The sequence below is a fragment of the Ctenopharyngodon idella genome, chromosome 10 (assembly GCF_019924925.1).
Source record: "Ctenopharyngodon idella isolate HZGC_01 chromosome 10, HZGC01, whole genome shotgun sequence".
NCBI classification, from domain to species: Eukaryota; Metazoa; Chordata; class Actinopteri; order Cypriniformes; family Xenocyprididae; genus Ctenopharyngodon; species Ctenopharyngodon idella.
The window spans coordinates 27,072,231-27,089,791 of NC_067229.1; the positions used below are offsets into that span (position 1 = coordinate 27,072,231).

Genomic DNA, 17,561 nt, shown 5'->3' on the forward strand with positions numbered 1-17,561 from the left:
CGGGTGTGGAACGGCATGAGGGTGAGTAATAAATGACAGAATTTTCATTTTTGGGTGAACTAACCCTTTAAGATCATGGAAGCTCGTTTTCGTCATGGAATAAAAAATAAAGTACCTTTGACATTTCATCTTACAATTCTGACATTTTTTCTTGCAATTGTGAGTTTACATCTCACAATTTTGAGAAAAAAGTCAGAATTGCGAGAAACACACCCAGAATTGTGAAATATAAACTCAGAATTTCAAGATATAAACTCAAATTGTCAGATTTCAACTCACAGAGTTGCAAGAGAAAAGTCAGAACTGTGAGATAAAAAGTCAAAATTACTTTTTTATTCCATGGTGGAAACAAGTGTCCATATAAGAGACTTTTTTCAAAAAAAACATTAAAAAAAAATCTTACCAACCCCAAGTTTTTAATTGGTAGTGTATTTTGTTGTATATTTTTTATTTGCTTTGACTGATATTTTATATTTAAAAATTCAGAATTCGTTTATCCACACTCATGTCTTTTGAAACATGATTTTTTTTTTCTTTTTACCATAAAAAAAATAAATAAATAAATAATAATAATAATAATAATAAGACATAAATAACAGCATACAGATTTGGAATGACATGAGAGTTAATGAAAATTAATATTCTGTCATTATTCACTCAAGTATTAATTATTACACCATGTGGTAGAGTTTGGAAGATTGCAGGCTAATATAGAGCAGGCGCTTCTCATATAAATCATCATGTTTACATTTTCCCACTCGAGTCACAAATTTAGATGAATGAAAAGTCGCAAAGTTCAAACTGAACAGATGCGGTTTATGTCGTCAGTCTTCAGCTTTTAGCATTACTAATTTACAACATTCAGAGCTCATATAAAGTAGACAATAAACTAGTTATTACCGTAAATGGATCATGTACCACCTGCTCTAAAATATTAATAAGCCAAGTTTTTGTTCTAATCAATAATGGCAAATGAAAATTTGTAGCCTCAGGGTTCTTATATGAGCACACTGCAGCTAAATACGATTGGCACTCCTCTTTTGAGAGTTTAATCACTTCAGTACGGCCTCATTCATAAACACTAGCAAAACCAATTTGTGTAAATCATATGTAAGATCATTCTTTTGTAAATGATCACATTCAGTTCAATGTGATTTGACCACTCACTGAGCTCCGCCCCCTTGATTAATGTTACTAACTCGAGCAAACAGATCGGTCCATTTCTACAAAGCATTCACTACGATAATGTGAATTCGTTATCTGCTATCGGCATTTATATGACTCGAATTGATGTACTTTAAATGTAAGTGTCTTTCTTTTGAACAACTTGGCTGAGGTGTGATGCCAGAAAAATACAGAATCTGAGGCATTTGTCTTGACTCGTTTGTAAATTACTGTCTCCACAGACATTCTCGCACTAGACCTGCGGTCTATCTGCAAACCACATTAAACTACAGTACAGAGAGAGAGAGAGAGAGAGAGGGAGAGAGAGAGAGCGCGCTATTTAGAGGCAGTGACTCAACAACAATAACATAAACAACACATACTGCTCTTTGTGATGGTGATTTACTAACAATAAAATATCTCATGTCGCTAATATTACTTTTAATAATAAGCTGTTAAGGGTTAAGCTGTTTCTTGTTCATAGACGCAAAATACAAAAACATTGCTTTGGTTATGACTATGTCAAGCACAGTAAGTTCAGGAGTGACTATTATATTCAGTACACACACTAAACTATAAATTAGGGGATTCACTCCCACGTTTAAATGCAGTTGTCACTCCCAAAATGTGTGTATTTGGCCTTCCTTGAAGCTAAATAAAAGTCAAGAAGTAGTCTAGTCGGTTTTGTTGACTGCATTTTTGACTGAGTTTGTTTTCTATGCAATAAAAATGGAGGGCAGGACACTGATGATACACTCCAAGTATCAACATAGTAACCATAAAAGGACCGTTTAGCATGCATTCTCTTCCAGACTGTTTAAACCAAGATGGGCCAATCGCCAAAACAGCAGATGCAAGGAATGTAAGAATGGAGACAGACGTCTACACCAGCTTACTTTAGATCGGTATAGACTTCATCTTCACCATGGAAGTCAGTTCCTGTTTCTTCACATTGTCTTGTTTCCTTTGCCTCACCCTATAAAACAAACAATTAATATATCTCTTACATATTGTTGCAACCGATTTGTATACATTTAGTTATGAAATATAGATAAATGTAGCACAATTTTCACCCTAGAAGCACGATGATAGTTAATAACACAGCCACCATGACTGCTGCAAACAGCCCCAATAAAACCAACAGTCCGAGGCTTCCGTTCTGCTCTAATGATGAATCTAAGGCAAAAACAAAACAAAACAAAATGAAATAAAACACAATGAAACACAAACCACAACACAAAACACAAAAAACAAACACAAACAAAAAACAAAACAAACACACAAAAACCACAAAACAAAAAACAAACACACAAAACAATAAAAACAAAACAAAAACACACAAAAACAACAAAACACAAAACAAAACAAAAACACAAAAACAACAAAACCAAAAACAAACACACAAAACAAGAAAAAAAACACAACACATAAAACAAACACACAAAAACATCACAACACAAAACAAAACAAAAACACAAAAACAACAAAACCAAAAACAAACACACAAAACAAGAAAAAACAAAACAAAAACACACAAAAACAACAAAACACAATATTTTTAATATATATATATATATATATATATATATATATATATATATATATACACACACATTTTTTTTAAGTATTATGGATAACATTTATAAAACTAATAACATAAAAACTTAATAATAATAATAACAATAATAATAATTTCCTTGTTCTTGTTAAACAAGTTATTTCATTTGATTTGCCTCGAAATCTCTATGTCTAAAAGCATAAACTACATTATTACAGTATATTGTCATTTTAAGCATATAGCGCTCAAGAAATGAATACATTCCTGTGTGAACAAAAGCTTTTATGCTCCAGTTATTCTAGGCAAAGTGTGGCTACTTTGAAAAGCTCAAAAAAAAGTTCTAATTAGTTTAAATTTCTTTGGTCACTACATGATTTATTTTGACACATTTATCAAAAAATGTTTGAGTCAAATATATTTACTTCATTCCATCCTTGAGCTCTTGCAATTGTACAGCATGTACACATGCTAGATGAGTAGTTATAAATAAATGGCCTGGAAACAGTTAGCTAATGAAGAGCAGAATGAGTCATGTTGGTGTCTGCCACATGACTGCATTAGGGAAGGATGGTACGCTTTGATTGGTCAAAGCCAGATGATGGGGAAAACTCCACCCACTACAAACAAGTCCAAACCATCTGGATAATATTTAGGGGGTGAAAAAAACAATCTGGCTAAGATCTCAAATACATCTTATACTTTGTGTTTAATCTGTGACTGCGTATAACATTCACTGCCAAGACTTCTCAGTTACTATGAGTAAAAAGGTAATTTGTTGCACAATGTATTTTTAAATAAATAAATACTAATGGAGTATGAAACTGTAAAGCAAATACCTGGGGACTTGTCCGTTGTCCTCACTGGAAATGGCGTATCGAAACTTGGAAAGCAACAAATAACTGATTCTGTTGGCTCTTCCCAAGGCTCTAAAATTGCAAAACAAATATAATTATATATATTTATACTACTTCTGAATTATTTATGACCAGCTCCCCTCAAAAGTCATGTCAGAATAAGTTTTCCTCAACAGTTTTCCACTTGATGATCCAAAGCTCATCATTTAATTTGCATTCATACAGTGTACAGCATGCATTTTTACTTTCTGAAAACCAGCAAGGATAAAACAATATTCTTTTTTAGTAAGGTTGACATAGATAGACAGCTCCATTGTAGTGTACTAGTGTAGTTTCATAAAGAAATCTGTTGAACATGAGTTGCCAGCATCTAAATATAATTATCTTCCTTTATTAGATTGATCAGATATCTGCCTTAGAACACAGTCCAATATCCTGAAGAATCATGCTAGCTGGGCACAATTTGATTTACACCATTATCACATTAGTTATCTGAAGGATTTGATATATGATGGGTAATATATAGTACATGAAACACTTCTCCAAGAAAAACAGTGGTTTTGATTCATACATATGCATTTAGCATTAAACATTGAGCATTAAAAGCAAGTGAATTAAAAGCAGCATCTGTTTAAAACTATATGAGTGGTTGATTTCACTAGATGGTTTATTTTGAGTGGTCTTATGGTGTGACAAAAAATTAATTATAGAAATATTGGTAATACTTTACAATAAGGTTCCATTAGTTAACCTGAACTAACAATGAAAACATACTTCTAAAGCATTGATTAATTTTAGTTCATATTAATTTCAACATTTACTAAAACATATTATTAAAATCAAAAGTGGTAACACTTTACAATAAGGTTTCATTTGTTAACATTAAGTTAACTACATTAGTTAACATGAACTAACAATTAACAATACTTCTACAGCATTTGTTAATCTCAGTTAATGTTAATCTCAGTATTTACTAATGCATTATTAAGATCAAAAGTTGTATTTGTTAACATTAGTTAATGCTTTCTGAACTAACATGAATATTTTTTAACTAACATTAACAAAGGTTAAAGGATTAGTTCACTTTCAAATGAAAATTACCCCAAGCTTTACTCACCCTCAAGCCATCCTAGGTGTATATGACTTTCTTCTTTCTGATGAACACAATCGGGGAAATATTAATAAATATCCTGACGCATCTGAGCTTTATAATGGCAGTGAACAGGACCAACGAGTATGAGCTGAAGAAAGTACTTCCATCCACATCAATCCATCATAAACGTGTACTCCACACGGCTCTGGGGGGTTAATAAAGGCCTTCTGAAGCGAAGCGATGTGTTTGTGTAAAAAAAAAAAAAAAAAAAAAAAAAAAACATATTTAACAAGTTATGAAGTAAAATATGTAGCTTTCGCCAGACCACCTTCTGTATTCAGCTTACGAAAAAAACGGAACTGGCGTCACACCAGTTAAGCTTTTTCTGCAAGTTGAATAGGGAAGGCGTAGGACGTAGCGTAAGTGTTTTGAACCGCGAGAGTTTTACACTTTCTTCATAAGTAGAATACCAAAGGTGGTCTAGCGGAAGCTATACATTTTACTTAACTTGTTAAATATGGATATTTTTTTTACACAAATGCATCGCTTCGCTTCAGAAGGCCTTTATTAACCCCTCTGAGTCATGTGGAATATGTTTATGATAGATGGATGTAGATGGAGGCACTTTCTTTAGCTCATACTCGTGAACCTTGCTTACTGCCATTATAAAGCTTGGATGCGTCAGGATATTTATTAAAATATCACCGATTGTGTTCAATTTATATAATTTAACAGACCTGAACTAACATAGAATAGTTGTATTTTTATTGACTAACATTAACCAAGATTAATTTATTGCTCATTGTTAATCAGTGTTAGTTAATGCATTAACATTAACTAATAGGACCTTGTTGTAAAGTGTTACCAAAATATTCCTTCATTAGTATTTCAACTAATATGATCTGCATGCATTATTGTTATAGTACAAACTGAATTCTAAGATTTCTACACACATAAATATAGCTATTGTTTTAAAATTGTATTTTTTCCATTTCTGTTCATGTCATACCAGCCATTGGTGCATATTAAAGGTGCAGTAAGCGATTTCTGGAAAACAACTGTTGATATTTTAAATTACAAAAACAAACACTATACCCAAAAGGATCACACCCCTATCTTGGTGCCTCTGCCCCTACATCTACGTACACGCTATGCAACACAAGCAACGACTATGGAGGAATCTGCTGTGCCTACCGGCCGAGGGTATGATGTCCTCAATAAGTGAAAGCAATTTGTTACTATAACAATTCAAGTCGAATGTCTAATTGTTCCCTTTCAGTCGGTCAAGTTCGACGTACGTCAGTAGTGACCGACGAATTGGGATATAGCTAGAGAGCCCTATCAGCTTCGAGTGAACTACAACAGGCCAATGGAGTTGGTGTGCGATATTTGCATAACGCGCACCGCCCCCGCAGATGCCATCGCACTCTGTCTTTCGCTTCGGAGCCATCTAGTTGTGTTCCAGCTTTTCAGACTTCAGAGTGAATTCTTCAAGCCTTGAGAAGGAAAATAGCGTCTTGTGTTGGTGTGACAGCACTTCAGCGAGGTCGCGAGCTTCCCGAGGAGCCTGAGCTTGAAAGCTCTCAACTGCTGTTTTTACAGCACAATTTCCAAACCCAGCTTGTTGTCTGTTGCGATTTGGGCCGGTTCCTCCGTTGTGTTCGGGGAGTGGTGTACCCGAACACATCGTGACACTCCCTGTGTGCTTCAGCACAAGAGAGCTGAATTTTCCCCTCCTAAAAGAGCTTCACAGACGAACCCTGCGTCTTTTTCAAGATGTCATTTCGTCTGTGCGTTACTGGATGCGGTCGTTCATTGGTCCCCGCTGACGGCCACAATCGCTGCATCACGTGCCTGGGCATTCAGCATCCTGAAGCAGCTTTTGTGGATAGTTCATGTTCTCACTCCGCGGGCCCCTGTCCCCTCCACCTCGCTGCAACCGGTGGTGTTGCCGATCGAGCGTGCTGGTCCCTCTACGGAGCGACCAGCCGTTTCCTTCGGTGCACCGGCGGATGACCGCATGTCGATCGCGGCATCGGAAGGTGAGCAAGAGTCCTCGGCAGATGAGGACTCGGCTGCGTTACCTCCCTCCGGGACCGTAGCGTTGTCCGAGCCCGTCTGGAATCCTCCACCGTGTCCCGAGCCTTCTCGGCTCGATGATTGGTACCTCGGGGCGGCCCGTGCTGGTCCCCAGCGCCCCGCCCCGATGCCATTCTTCCCGGAGGTGCATGATGAGGTGACCAGGTCCTGGCGGATGCACTATAGCGTTCGTGCGAGACCTGGTCCCTCGTCCGCCTTCACCAACCTGGATGGCGGGGAGGCTAGGGGATATACGCGGATTCCCCCAGTCGAGAGGTCTGTTGCGATGCAACTGTGTCCAACGGCCTCCGGCTGGCGCGGTGAGCCGCGTCTCCCATCCCGGGCCTGTAAATTCTCGTCAGGTTTGACAGAGAAAGCTTACAGAGCCTGTGGACAGGCCGCCTAGGCCCTGCATGCCATGGCCCTTTTGCAAGTTCATCAGGCAAAAGCGTTGATGGAAATGCCCCAGGGAGGTCTTGACCAGCAGCTGCTTGGGGAGCTGCGTGCCGCCACGGACCTCGCCCTCCGGGTGACTAAGGTGACGGCACGTTCTGTTGGTCAGGCGATGGCCACGCTTGTGGTCCAGCAACGCCACCTGTGGCTGACCCTTGCTGATATGAGAGATACCGACAAGTATCGGTTCCTGGACTCCCCCATATCACAGGTCGGCCTTTTCGGCGACGCGGTAGAGAGCTTCGCCCAGCAGTTCTCTGCCGCCCAGAAGCAGGCTGAGGCTATCAAACACGTCCTGCCCCGGCGGTCCGCTGCTGCCTCCACCCCGCCGCCGGCCGCACAGCCTCAGCCCGCTTGTCGCCGAGGGCGCCCGCCTGCGTCGTCCTCCGCCACTGCTAAGACGGCAAAGCAGCAGCCGACACCAGCCAAACAGCAGGGTGCCGGTCGCGGACGCGGCGCCCAGCCCGCTCAGGCCAAGCCAGGTGGCAAGAGGTCGAGAAAGTCGCGACCCTGAGACGGGCGACCTGGAGGGGAAGGTTCCTGCTCTTCGGGAGAGGACTCCATCGTCTCTCCCACCCCCGGAGGAGGGCCAGGGGGAATTTGTGAATTTGTTTGTCCCGCCGCTGGCTCTCCGGAGTCCAGCGGTACCCACTTCATTACAAAAAGAGCAGTTTCCCAATCCTCCAGGTCACAAGAGACTGCGGCTGTCAGCACGCGAGGCCACGCCTTGCCCCGCAGCCCACTCTCACTTCGCCAGCAGGTCCCAGTGTGATGGTCGAGGCCGCCCCCCAGCTGTCTCCCATTCACACTGTCACCTCGCAGAGTCTGAACCCACTTCGGGCTGTTGCGCCGTCCGAGTCGGGTTCCAGCACTCTGCTTCGCTGCCCCACCCCCGGTGCGTCTGTGGTGCCTTTGGTCCCGCTGGCTCGGTGTCTGGAAGCCTGGATAGCGCTCCCCAGCCCGTCCCGCTGGCTCATTCGCACTATCAGACTCGGCTATGCGATTCAGTTCGCCTGCCGTCCCCCGGTCTTCAGGGGTGTCCACTACACTCAGGTGTCCCTGGACAATGCACCTGTTCTCCAGGTGGAGATTGCTGTCCTCCTGGCGAAGGATGCAATCGAGCCGGTCCCTCCAGCCGATATGAAGTCAGGGTTCTACAGCCCCTACTTCATTGTACCGAAGAAGGGCGGTGGGCTACGGCCAATCCTGGATCTGTGTGTCCTGAACCGGTCCCTTCACAGGCTGCCGTTCAAGATGCTTACGCAGAAGCGCATTTTCGAATGGGTCCGTCCCCAGGATTGGTTTGCAGCGATCGACCTGAAGAACACGTACTTTCATGTCTCGATTCTGCCTCGTCACAGACCCTTCCTACGGTTTGCGTCCGAGGGTCGGGCATATCAGTACAAAGTCCTACCCTTCGGGCTGGCCCTGTCGCCCCACGTCTTCACGAAGGTTGCGGAGGCAGCCATTGTTCCGCTCAAGGAACGGGGCGTTCACATCCTGAACTACCTCGACGACTGGCTCATCCTGGCCAGCTCGCGGGAGCAGTTGTGCGAACACAGGGACATGGTGTTAGCTCACCTCAGTCGGTTGGGTCTTAGGGTCAACTGGGACAAGAGCAAACTCTCCCCCGGGCAGAGGATCTCTTATCTCGGTATGGAACTGGATTCGGTCGCCCAGACTGCGCGCCTCACCGAGGAGCGCGTCCAGTCAGTGTTGACCTGCCTGAGTACGCTCAAGCGCAGGACAGCGGCCCCACTGAAACTCTTTCAGAGGCTCCTGGGGCATATGGCATCCGCAGCCGCAGTCACACCGCTCGGATTGCTTCATATGAGGCCGCTTCAACACTGGCTCCGTGTCCGGGTCCCGAGATGGGCGTGGCAGTGCGGTACATTCCGTGTCCCCATGACACCGAACTGCCGTCGCACCCTCACCAAGTGGTCGGACCCTTCATTCCTGCGGGCGGGAGTTCCCCTCGAACAAGTGTTCAGGCATGCTGTGGTCCACACAGATGCCTCCTCCACGGGGTGGGGAGCCACGTACAACGGGCATGCAGCATCGGGTCTGTGGACGGGGCCCCAACTGCATTGACATATCAATTGCCTCGAGTTGCTAGCAGTACGTCTTGCACTGGGCCGCTTCCAGGAGCTGTTGACAGACAAGCACGTACTGGTCCGCTCGGACAGCACTGCGGCCATTGCGTACATCAACCATCAGGGTGGTCTACTGATGGAGGTTCTGAGTAATCTCCCGCAAGCGGTCGCAGACACTATCACTTCCGCTAGAGCTCCTTCTACGAGGAACCTTCACGCGCTGAAGTGGAACCTGTTCGTCGAATGGTGTTCCTCTCAACAAGTGCGAGAGGACCCCCGATCATGTTCGGTCGGAACCGTGCTTTCCTTTCTGCAAGAGGGCCTGGAGCGAAGGCTGTCTCCCTCCACCCTCAAGGTGTATGTTGCCGCTATCGCTGCAACAAATGCATTCGGGCCCGGTGACTCTCACGTTATCCTGAGACCCCGGCCTGGATATGTGCCCAAGGTTCCTACCACTCCCTTTCGAGATCAAGTAGTGAACCTGCAAGCGCTGCCTTCGGAGGAGGCAGACCCAGCCCTAGCTTTGCTCTGTCCCGTCCGCACTCTGCGCTTGTACGTGGATAGAACGCAAAGCTTCAAGACCTCAGATCAGCTCTTTGTCTGTTACGGAGACCAGCAGAAGGGAAAGGCTGTCTCCAAGCAGAGGATGGCCCACTGGATAGTGGACGCCATCGCCCTGGCATATGAGTCCCAGGGCGTGCCTTGCCCGCTCAGGTTGAGAGCCCACTCCACCAGAGGAGTGGCCTCTTCCTGGGCGCTGGCGCACGGCACCTCGCTGGCAGATATCTGTAGAGCTGCGGGCTGGGCGACACCTAACACGTTCGCTAGATTCTATAGCCTTCGTGTAGAACCGGTATCTTCCCGTGTACTCACTTCCAACAGCCGGTAGACGCAAAGAGCCCATTCTAGTGTCGGCTTGCAATGCCACTCCCGCCCCCTGGGCCGGATACGTGCATCTTTTTTACTCCAGTCGAGTTCCCCGCTTGGCGAACCCTGTCGAGTTCCTCCGCCTCCCCCTTCGGCTCGGACATTGCGGAGTGTCTGATGCCAGGCCAAACCTCCGTCACCGACGTTGACGTTTGGCTGGGTTCCACATGTCGCGACCCCTCCACGTGAGTGGTCCCATGTGTGTATTTGTCCACGGTCAACTCCCTACGGTGAGCCCGTGTCTTTCCCTAGCAGAGCCAGCTCTGCTGTCATCTGTCAGTTGAGTCTCCCCCTACCCAGGTGGAGCCATCCCAGGGACTCCATATGCGTACTGCCCACGGCCAGTCCATATGTGTACTGTCCACGTAAATTCCTCCCCTACGGGTGGGTAGTGGTCTCCGCAGCGTCCCCTACGGGTTCGCTTCCCCAGTGTAGTCTAGTTTACTTAGTGGGTATGTCGGAACAGTAGTAGACTCTCTCGGCGTAAGCTCGCCCCCTTCCCCGTCCCACTGGTGCGCCAGGTGGCTAGAGCTTGCGCTGGGCACTGGAAGGGGTTCATACTGTGGCGCTTTATTTGGGATCCCAATTCGTCGGTCACTACTGACGTACGTCGAACGTGACCGACTGAAAGGGAACGTACGTCCCGTCGCCACAGTTGCTGTACCCTCGCTGTAGTGCGGACTAGATTGTCTCCTCAGCGAAAAACAGAGTGTGATGGCATCTGCTCCCCTATTTATACCACCTGGCGGGGGCGGTGCGCATTATGTAAATATCGCACGCCAACTCCATTGGCCTGTTGTAGTTCACTCTAAGCTGATAGGGCTCTCTAGCGATATCCCAATTCATCGGTCACTACTGACGTACGTCTCTGTTCCCTCCTTCAGGGAACGAGGGTTACATATGTAACCGAGACGTTATTTAGCTCCACTACTCCTTCGATGGCAGTCATCCCTTCCATCCCCCCCAAAAAACAAACACAGTTTTCATGAACCTCTTCCTACATAACGCGATAGTCTAAGTAACTGATATATTACAAATTTGACAAGGAGTTATAGAGTTATAGCGATCACTAAAAGGGGAACCAAAAGAAAAAAAAAGATATATTAGGAGTATATTATCTCACTTTTCGGACACACAGCCGATGCTTGAAACGGGCGGTGGATGAGGTTTAAATGTTCCAAGCTTATAATAATAATAATAATAATAATAATAATGCAAATGAACAAACAAGGGAAGATGACACACAAGTATATTTAAGCAAAAGACAGCATATTTTAGTTCCGTGAAACACAGCAAAACCAACATTACTCACATATCAAAAAGAAATAAAGTAACCTCTGCGTCTGTTTATATCAAAAAGAAATAAAGTAACCTCTGCGTCTGTTTTCAGGCTTTCTTGCTCCTTAAGGTCTCTCCAGGGCTGGAAAGTTTCTATGATATTAATGATATTAACCTCTTGCCTGTTCGTAACCCTTATTTTTAAGGTTATATTCCCCTGGCATATTCCTCTTTTGTTTTTTCTCTGCCATCTCTCTCTTTCTATAGTCGTTCTGTTAATGTCTGTCTCGTGCACTGAGCTCTCTCCTCCCCCATCATGAGTGTATACACCCCTTATTGCTGATTGGCTACACATGTGTTTTGGTGCTCAGTCCGATCCACTTTCAACAGCATTTTTCAAAAATCACTTACTGCACCTTTAACTGTAACATTAACTGTAAGGATTGTATTTTTAAATTACATTGGTTACATTTGTTATTGAGTGTTTAAGTGTGAGGTGTGTTTTGTGTGTGTGTGTGTGTGTATGTGTGCGTGTGTGTGTTGACTGACTCTGACCAATCCACGGCCGGGCCTCCACCACATGACTCCATTCACTCCACTGGCTGTGGTTGATCAGGGCATCCTGAGCTCTGATCTGGATCTGGTGCAGGTGACCCACTAGAGCGTCCATGATCTTTAGACTCGTGTTCTCCTCAGTCTCCAGCTGAGGAATGATCAATACATACATCCATTTAACATTTAAGGATGGATAACACTGTCCAGACTGATACAGACAGACTAATTTCACTCAAGCTGTTATGATGATAATACAGTGCCACTTGAAAGTTTGTGAACCCCTTGCAGAATCTGTGAAAATGTGAAAAATTTTAACAAAATAAGAGAGATCATACAAAATGCATGTTATTTTTTATTTAGTACCGTCCTGAGTAAGATATTTTACATAAATGATGTTTACATATAATTCACAAGACAAAAAAATAGCTGAATTTATTAAAATGACTCCATTCAAAAGTTTGTGAACCACTGATTCCTATTACTGTGTGTGGTTACCTGGATGATCTACGACTGTTTTTTGTTTTGTTTTGTGATGGTTGTTCATAAGTCCCTTGTTTGTTCGTTTGTTTGTTGTGTGATGGTTGTTCATGAGTCCCTTGTTTGCTGTGAGCAGTTAAACTGAGCTCTGTTCTTCAGAAAAATCATCCAGGTCCTGCAGATTCTTCAGATTTCAAGCATTTTTTGCATATTTGAACCCTTTCCAGCAGTGACTGTATGATTTTGAGATCCATCTTTTCACACTGAGGACAATTGAGGGACTCAAACACAACTATTAAAAAAGGTTCAAACATTCACTGATGCTCCAGAAGGAAACACGATGCATTAAGAGCCAGGGGGTGAAAACTTTTTGAATATCAAGGTAAATTGTACTTAATTTGTCTCCGGGAAACATGTAGGTATCTTCTGTTGCTTCCAAAGGGCAGTACTAAATGAAAAACACTGATATTTAAACAAAATAAAAAAAATTTGGACCTCTTCATCATGTTCAAAAGTTTTCACCCCCCGACTCTTAATGCATCGTGTTTCCTTCTGGAGCATCAGTGAATGTTTGAACCTTTTTTAATAGTTGTGTTTGAGTCCCTCAGTTGTCCTCAATGTGAAAAGATGGATCTCAAAATCATACAGTCACTGCTGGAAAGGGTTCAAATATGCAAAAGATGCCGGAAATCTGAAGAATCTGCGGGGCCTGGAGGATTTTTCTGAAGAACAGAGCTCAGTTTAACTGCTCACAGCAAACAAGGGACTCATGAACAACCATCACACAACAAAAAAAAACAATCGTAGATCATCCAGGTAACCACACACAGTATTAAGAATCAGTGGTTCACAAACTTTTGAACGGGGTCATTTTAATAAATTCAGCTATTTTTTGTCTTGTGAATTATATGTAAACATCTTTTATGTAAAATATCTTACTCAGGAGAGTACTAAATAAAAAATAACATGCATTTTGTATGATCTCTCTTATTTTGTTAAAATTTTTCACATTTTCACAGATTCTGCAAGGGGTTCATAGACTTTTAAGTGGCACTGTATAATTTGTGACGAAAATGTGTATATACTGTTACAAATTTTGGGGTCGGTAAGATTTTTTAATGTTTAAATGTTTTTAATGTTTAAAATATATGTTAAAATGTAATAAATTCCTGTGATCAAAGCTGAATTTTCAGCATCATTACTCCAGTCTTCAGTGCCACATGATGCTTCAGAAATCATTCTAATATGCTGATTTGCGGCTCAAGAAACATTTATTATTATTACCAATGTTGAAAACAGTTGTGGTGATTAATGTTTTTATTAAAGCCATAACTCTTTTCAGGTTTCTTTGATGAATAGAAAGCTCAAAGGAACAGCATTTATTTGAAATAGAAATCTTTTGTAACATGTCTTTACTATCACTTTTGATCAAGTTAATGTTTGATCAAGGTAATGAATTTGTATTTATTTTTATTTTTTTTCAATAAAAAAAATTGCACACACACACACACACACACACACACACACACTGGGTTTCCATGTTTTATTGGGATATTTCATAGACTTAATGGTTTTTAGGAATTTTGGAACGCAATGCAACAGCAGTTTTCATGTTTTATGGGGACTAGCTATAGACATAATGACTTTTATACTGTACAAACTGTATATTCTGTCCCCTAACCATAAACCTATCTCAAACCTACCCATCACAGAAAACTTTCTGCATTTTTACATTTTCAAAAAAAAAAAAAAAAAAAACTGATTTATAAGCTGTTTTCCTCTTGGGGACCAAAAAATGTCCCCACAAGGATAAGGATTTTGAATATTGTCATCTTTCATCTCCCCACACACACACACACACACACACAGGGATCTGAGGACAGCCAACATCTGGTTGTCTGATGAAAGGCCAAGCTGCCTGGTGAAAGCAGATAAGATCAGCCTATGACTGTGGAGCTCTGAGATATGAGAGCACTGTGTGTGTGTGTGCTTTTTGAACAACATGAGAGTGAGTAAATAATAACTGATTTTTTTATTATTCAGATTTTAATTATTCTTTTAACTTAGGATGTGTGAAAAGAGAGACAAAAAAAACAGTGTAACTGGTGTTTCGGGTGTTCATGCTTATGATAATTTATTCATTCATTGTTACATTATTACAACATTTATTATTATTATTATATTTCTACCTACACACTTTACTAACCTCAGAACATTATAGGATTGTCAGCCAATAATATCTAACCATTGACGTTCATTGTTTGTACTGTATAAGATTCTTACCATTGACCAGAAGTTGGAGCCAATCGGCCGGTAGCGCAGTAAGAATGTTAAGGGAAAAGCGGGCATGATTTCAGTTGCCCAGGATGAAGGCGAATTCCATTTGACCAATAACTGTGTGGGCTGACCTTCCACGTGAAGAACTTGAACATCCTCTGGAGGATCTGGTTTTACTGAAACCATGTAATAAAAGATATGAAATCTTATTATGTAGAGCAGAAAAAGTGAAAAAAAAAAAAAAAAAAATGAAACCAAATGCTACTCTAAGAGAGCTGAAGGAACCTTTAAGAAAGTTTCTCAACTCCACTGATTACTCGTTGAGGTTGGAGGGAGGATATATGAATATTATAAGAATATGAAGGCATATAGACTTACAGAGTTCATGAGTATCTATTTGGATAATGGTGGAGTTGGATCCCAGGGGGTTGATTTCTGTGATGTTTACCAGGACCTTCGAGGAACTCCAGAACTGTGGGTTAGTAATTGTGCACTCATTCATGCCAATATGTTCCTGCTCGCAGGGTTCGCATCTGCCTTTAACACTGTATAAAAAAAGGGGAAGTAACAGTGAAGGAAGTGAATCTCAAAAGGCTGAATTTATTTGATGAAAAATATAGTAACAACAGTAATATTGTGAAATATTATTACAACTTAAAATAAGTGTTTTTTTATGTGAATATATTTTAAAATGTAATTTATTCCTGTGATCCAAAGCTGAATTTTCAGCATCATTACTCCAGTCTTCAGTGTCACATGATCCTTCAGAAATCATTCTAACATGCTGATTTGATGCTCAAGAAACATTTCTGATATATATATATATAATTTTATACAAAACAAGAGGAGACTGCACCTGTAGGAGGTTCTGTACATTGTGGGCAGGTGTGTTGTCTTAGTTTGTACCCAGGAGCAGTAGATTTTCATATGATTCGGCATATGGCAAGAAACACTAACGAAATGAGGCGGATCTAAAAGAAGAAGAAAAAAATATCTCATGAGATAACTTTAGACACAATAAACTCTATCTGTGGACGCAATCCAAAACATCCAAACAGATAGACGGCACAAGAGAATGGTTTAGCACATGCGCTGCGTTCAAGGACATGAGGGTATGTAATAAGGCAGACTAAATGTACACACATGCTAGAACCAGCAATCTCACCCTTCCTATCAGGAAACTGTGGAGCTGTGATGTAGTGACTTCCTGTTAGCGGAAGTGCCCTGAGTTGAACAGAAAGGGCGTACAGCTGCACACTTTCTTTTGCAGCTCCCGAGGCACATAGTGCTTCCTTTTTACTAGTACATTTCCTTGCTTTCCAAGAATTTGTCCTAGTACAGGCACCATTTTAGAGGCACATCACGCAATCACGAGACGTAGCTGTCATATGAATATGATCCTCAATATCAATTTCAACACCACAGCAAAAACTACTATGCTGCTGAATGCACTTAATTATTAACCTTGTTCAAAATGTACAGTTATGTAACTATTCACAAATTAAAATAACATGTTGAAGTTAAAGATCATAGAATTCTACAAGTGTACATTCAATACAATTAAGCAAGCTTCTTTTTCAAAAGGGGAGGCCTAGCAATTATTAACAATTCTTAATAGTAAAAGTGGTTCATTGTCTTTATAGTCTCTGCTGTTTGTGAACATATCAGAACAGACCTGTGATCCATTTTTGGGTCGCAGCCCACCAGTTTTGAACCACTTTCCCATTGAAGCACCATTTTAGAGGCCTCAAGCACTTCATATGCACTTCTTGGATGTACGATCCGAAATGAAATGTGTAATGAGTCTAGCCCATGATTCAAAGAGTATCAGATCCTTTATGTTTATGTTGCTACAACACTTTCATTTATCTAAGCCAACATCATTCTAAAGATGACAGAAGCAATGGAGCTTAGTCACGTTAGATGCCATATTTCATTTAATATGGATGAAAATTAGGCTGTGAGGGTTAAACGTTGTTGCAGGATGTTAGGGTTAGAGAGGAATGTCCTGGGTTCTGTACAAGTTAAGTTAAATCAAGAGCATTTTTAGAAGAATGTTGATTAATACAGAAAATAATTTAGATTTGTCCTAAAAGCATAAAGAGCATAGACATATGGAAGCCCGTTTCTGCCACTAAATAAAAAAATAAAAACCGTAATTGTGAGTTTATATCTCTGAATTCTGACTTTTTTTCTCGCAATTGCGTGATCTTGTCAGAATTGTGTGAAACTTTTTTTCCTCGCAATTCTGACTTTTTCCTCATAATTGAGAGTTTATATCTCAGAATTGTGACTTTATATCACGCAATTGCGAGTTTATATCTTGCAATTCTGACTTTATATCACGCAATTGCGAGTTTATATCTCAGAATTGTGACTTTATATCATGCAATTGTGAGTTTATATCTCAGAATTGTGACTTTATATCACGCAATTGCGAGTTTATATCTCAGAATTGTGACTTTATATCATGCAATTGTGAGTTTATATCTCAGAATTGTGACTTTATATCACGCAATTGCGAGTTTATATCTCAGAATTGTGACTTTATATCACGCAATTGCGATTTTATATCTCGGAATTGTGACTTTATATCACGCAATTGCGAGTTTATATCTCGGAATTGTGACTTTATATCACGCAATTGCGAGTTTATATCTCGGAATTGTGACTTTATATCACGCAATTGCGAGTTTATATCTCAGAATTGTGACTTTATATCACGCAATTGCGAGTTTATATCTCAGAATTGT

The 17,561-nt window shown here is 41.6% G+C and overlaps 1 protein-coding gene across 2 annotated transcripts in view; it reads right to left on the minus strand.

Moving 5' to 3' along the window:
• The window catches only part of il11ra (interleukin 11 receptor, alpha), a 45,333-nt gene that overhangs the window by 5,843 nt on the left and 21,929 nt on the right, over positions 1–17,561 (minus strand). Inside the window, exons 5-11 of one of the 2 annotated variants that reach the window (XM_051909337.1) lie at positions 15,665–15,779; positions 15,187–15,353; positions 14,815–14,984; positions 12,055–12,202; positions 3,559–3,648; positions 2,238–2,340; positions 2,061–2,140 (exon numbers count right to left, since the gene is read on the minus strand). In XM_051909337.1, the coding sequence (XP_051765297.1) occupies positions 2,062–2,140; positions 2,238–2,340; positions 3,559–3,648; positions 12,055–12,202; positions 14,815–14,984; positions 15,187–15,353; positions 15,665–15,779 (872 nt within the window). In that variant the 3' untranslated portion in view covers position 2,061. Of the gene's footprint in view, positions 1–2,060; positions 2,141–2,237; positions 2,341–3,558; positions 3,649–12,048; positions 12,203–14,814; positions 14,985–15,186; positions 15,354–15,664; positions 15,780–17,561 lie in introns of both variants that reach the window. The other variant, XM_051909336.1, reaches the window with a different exon arrangement.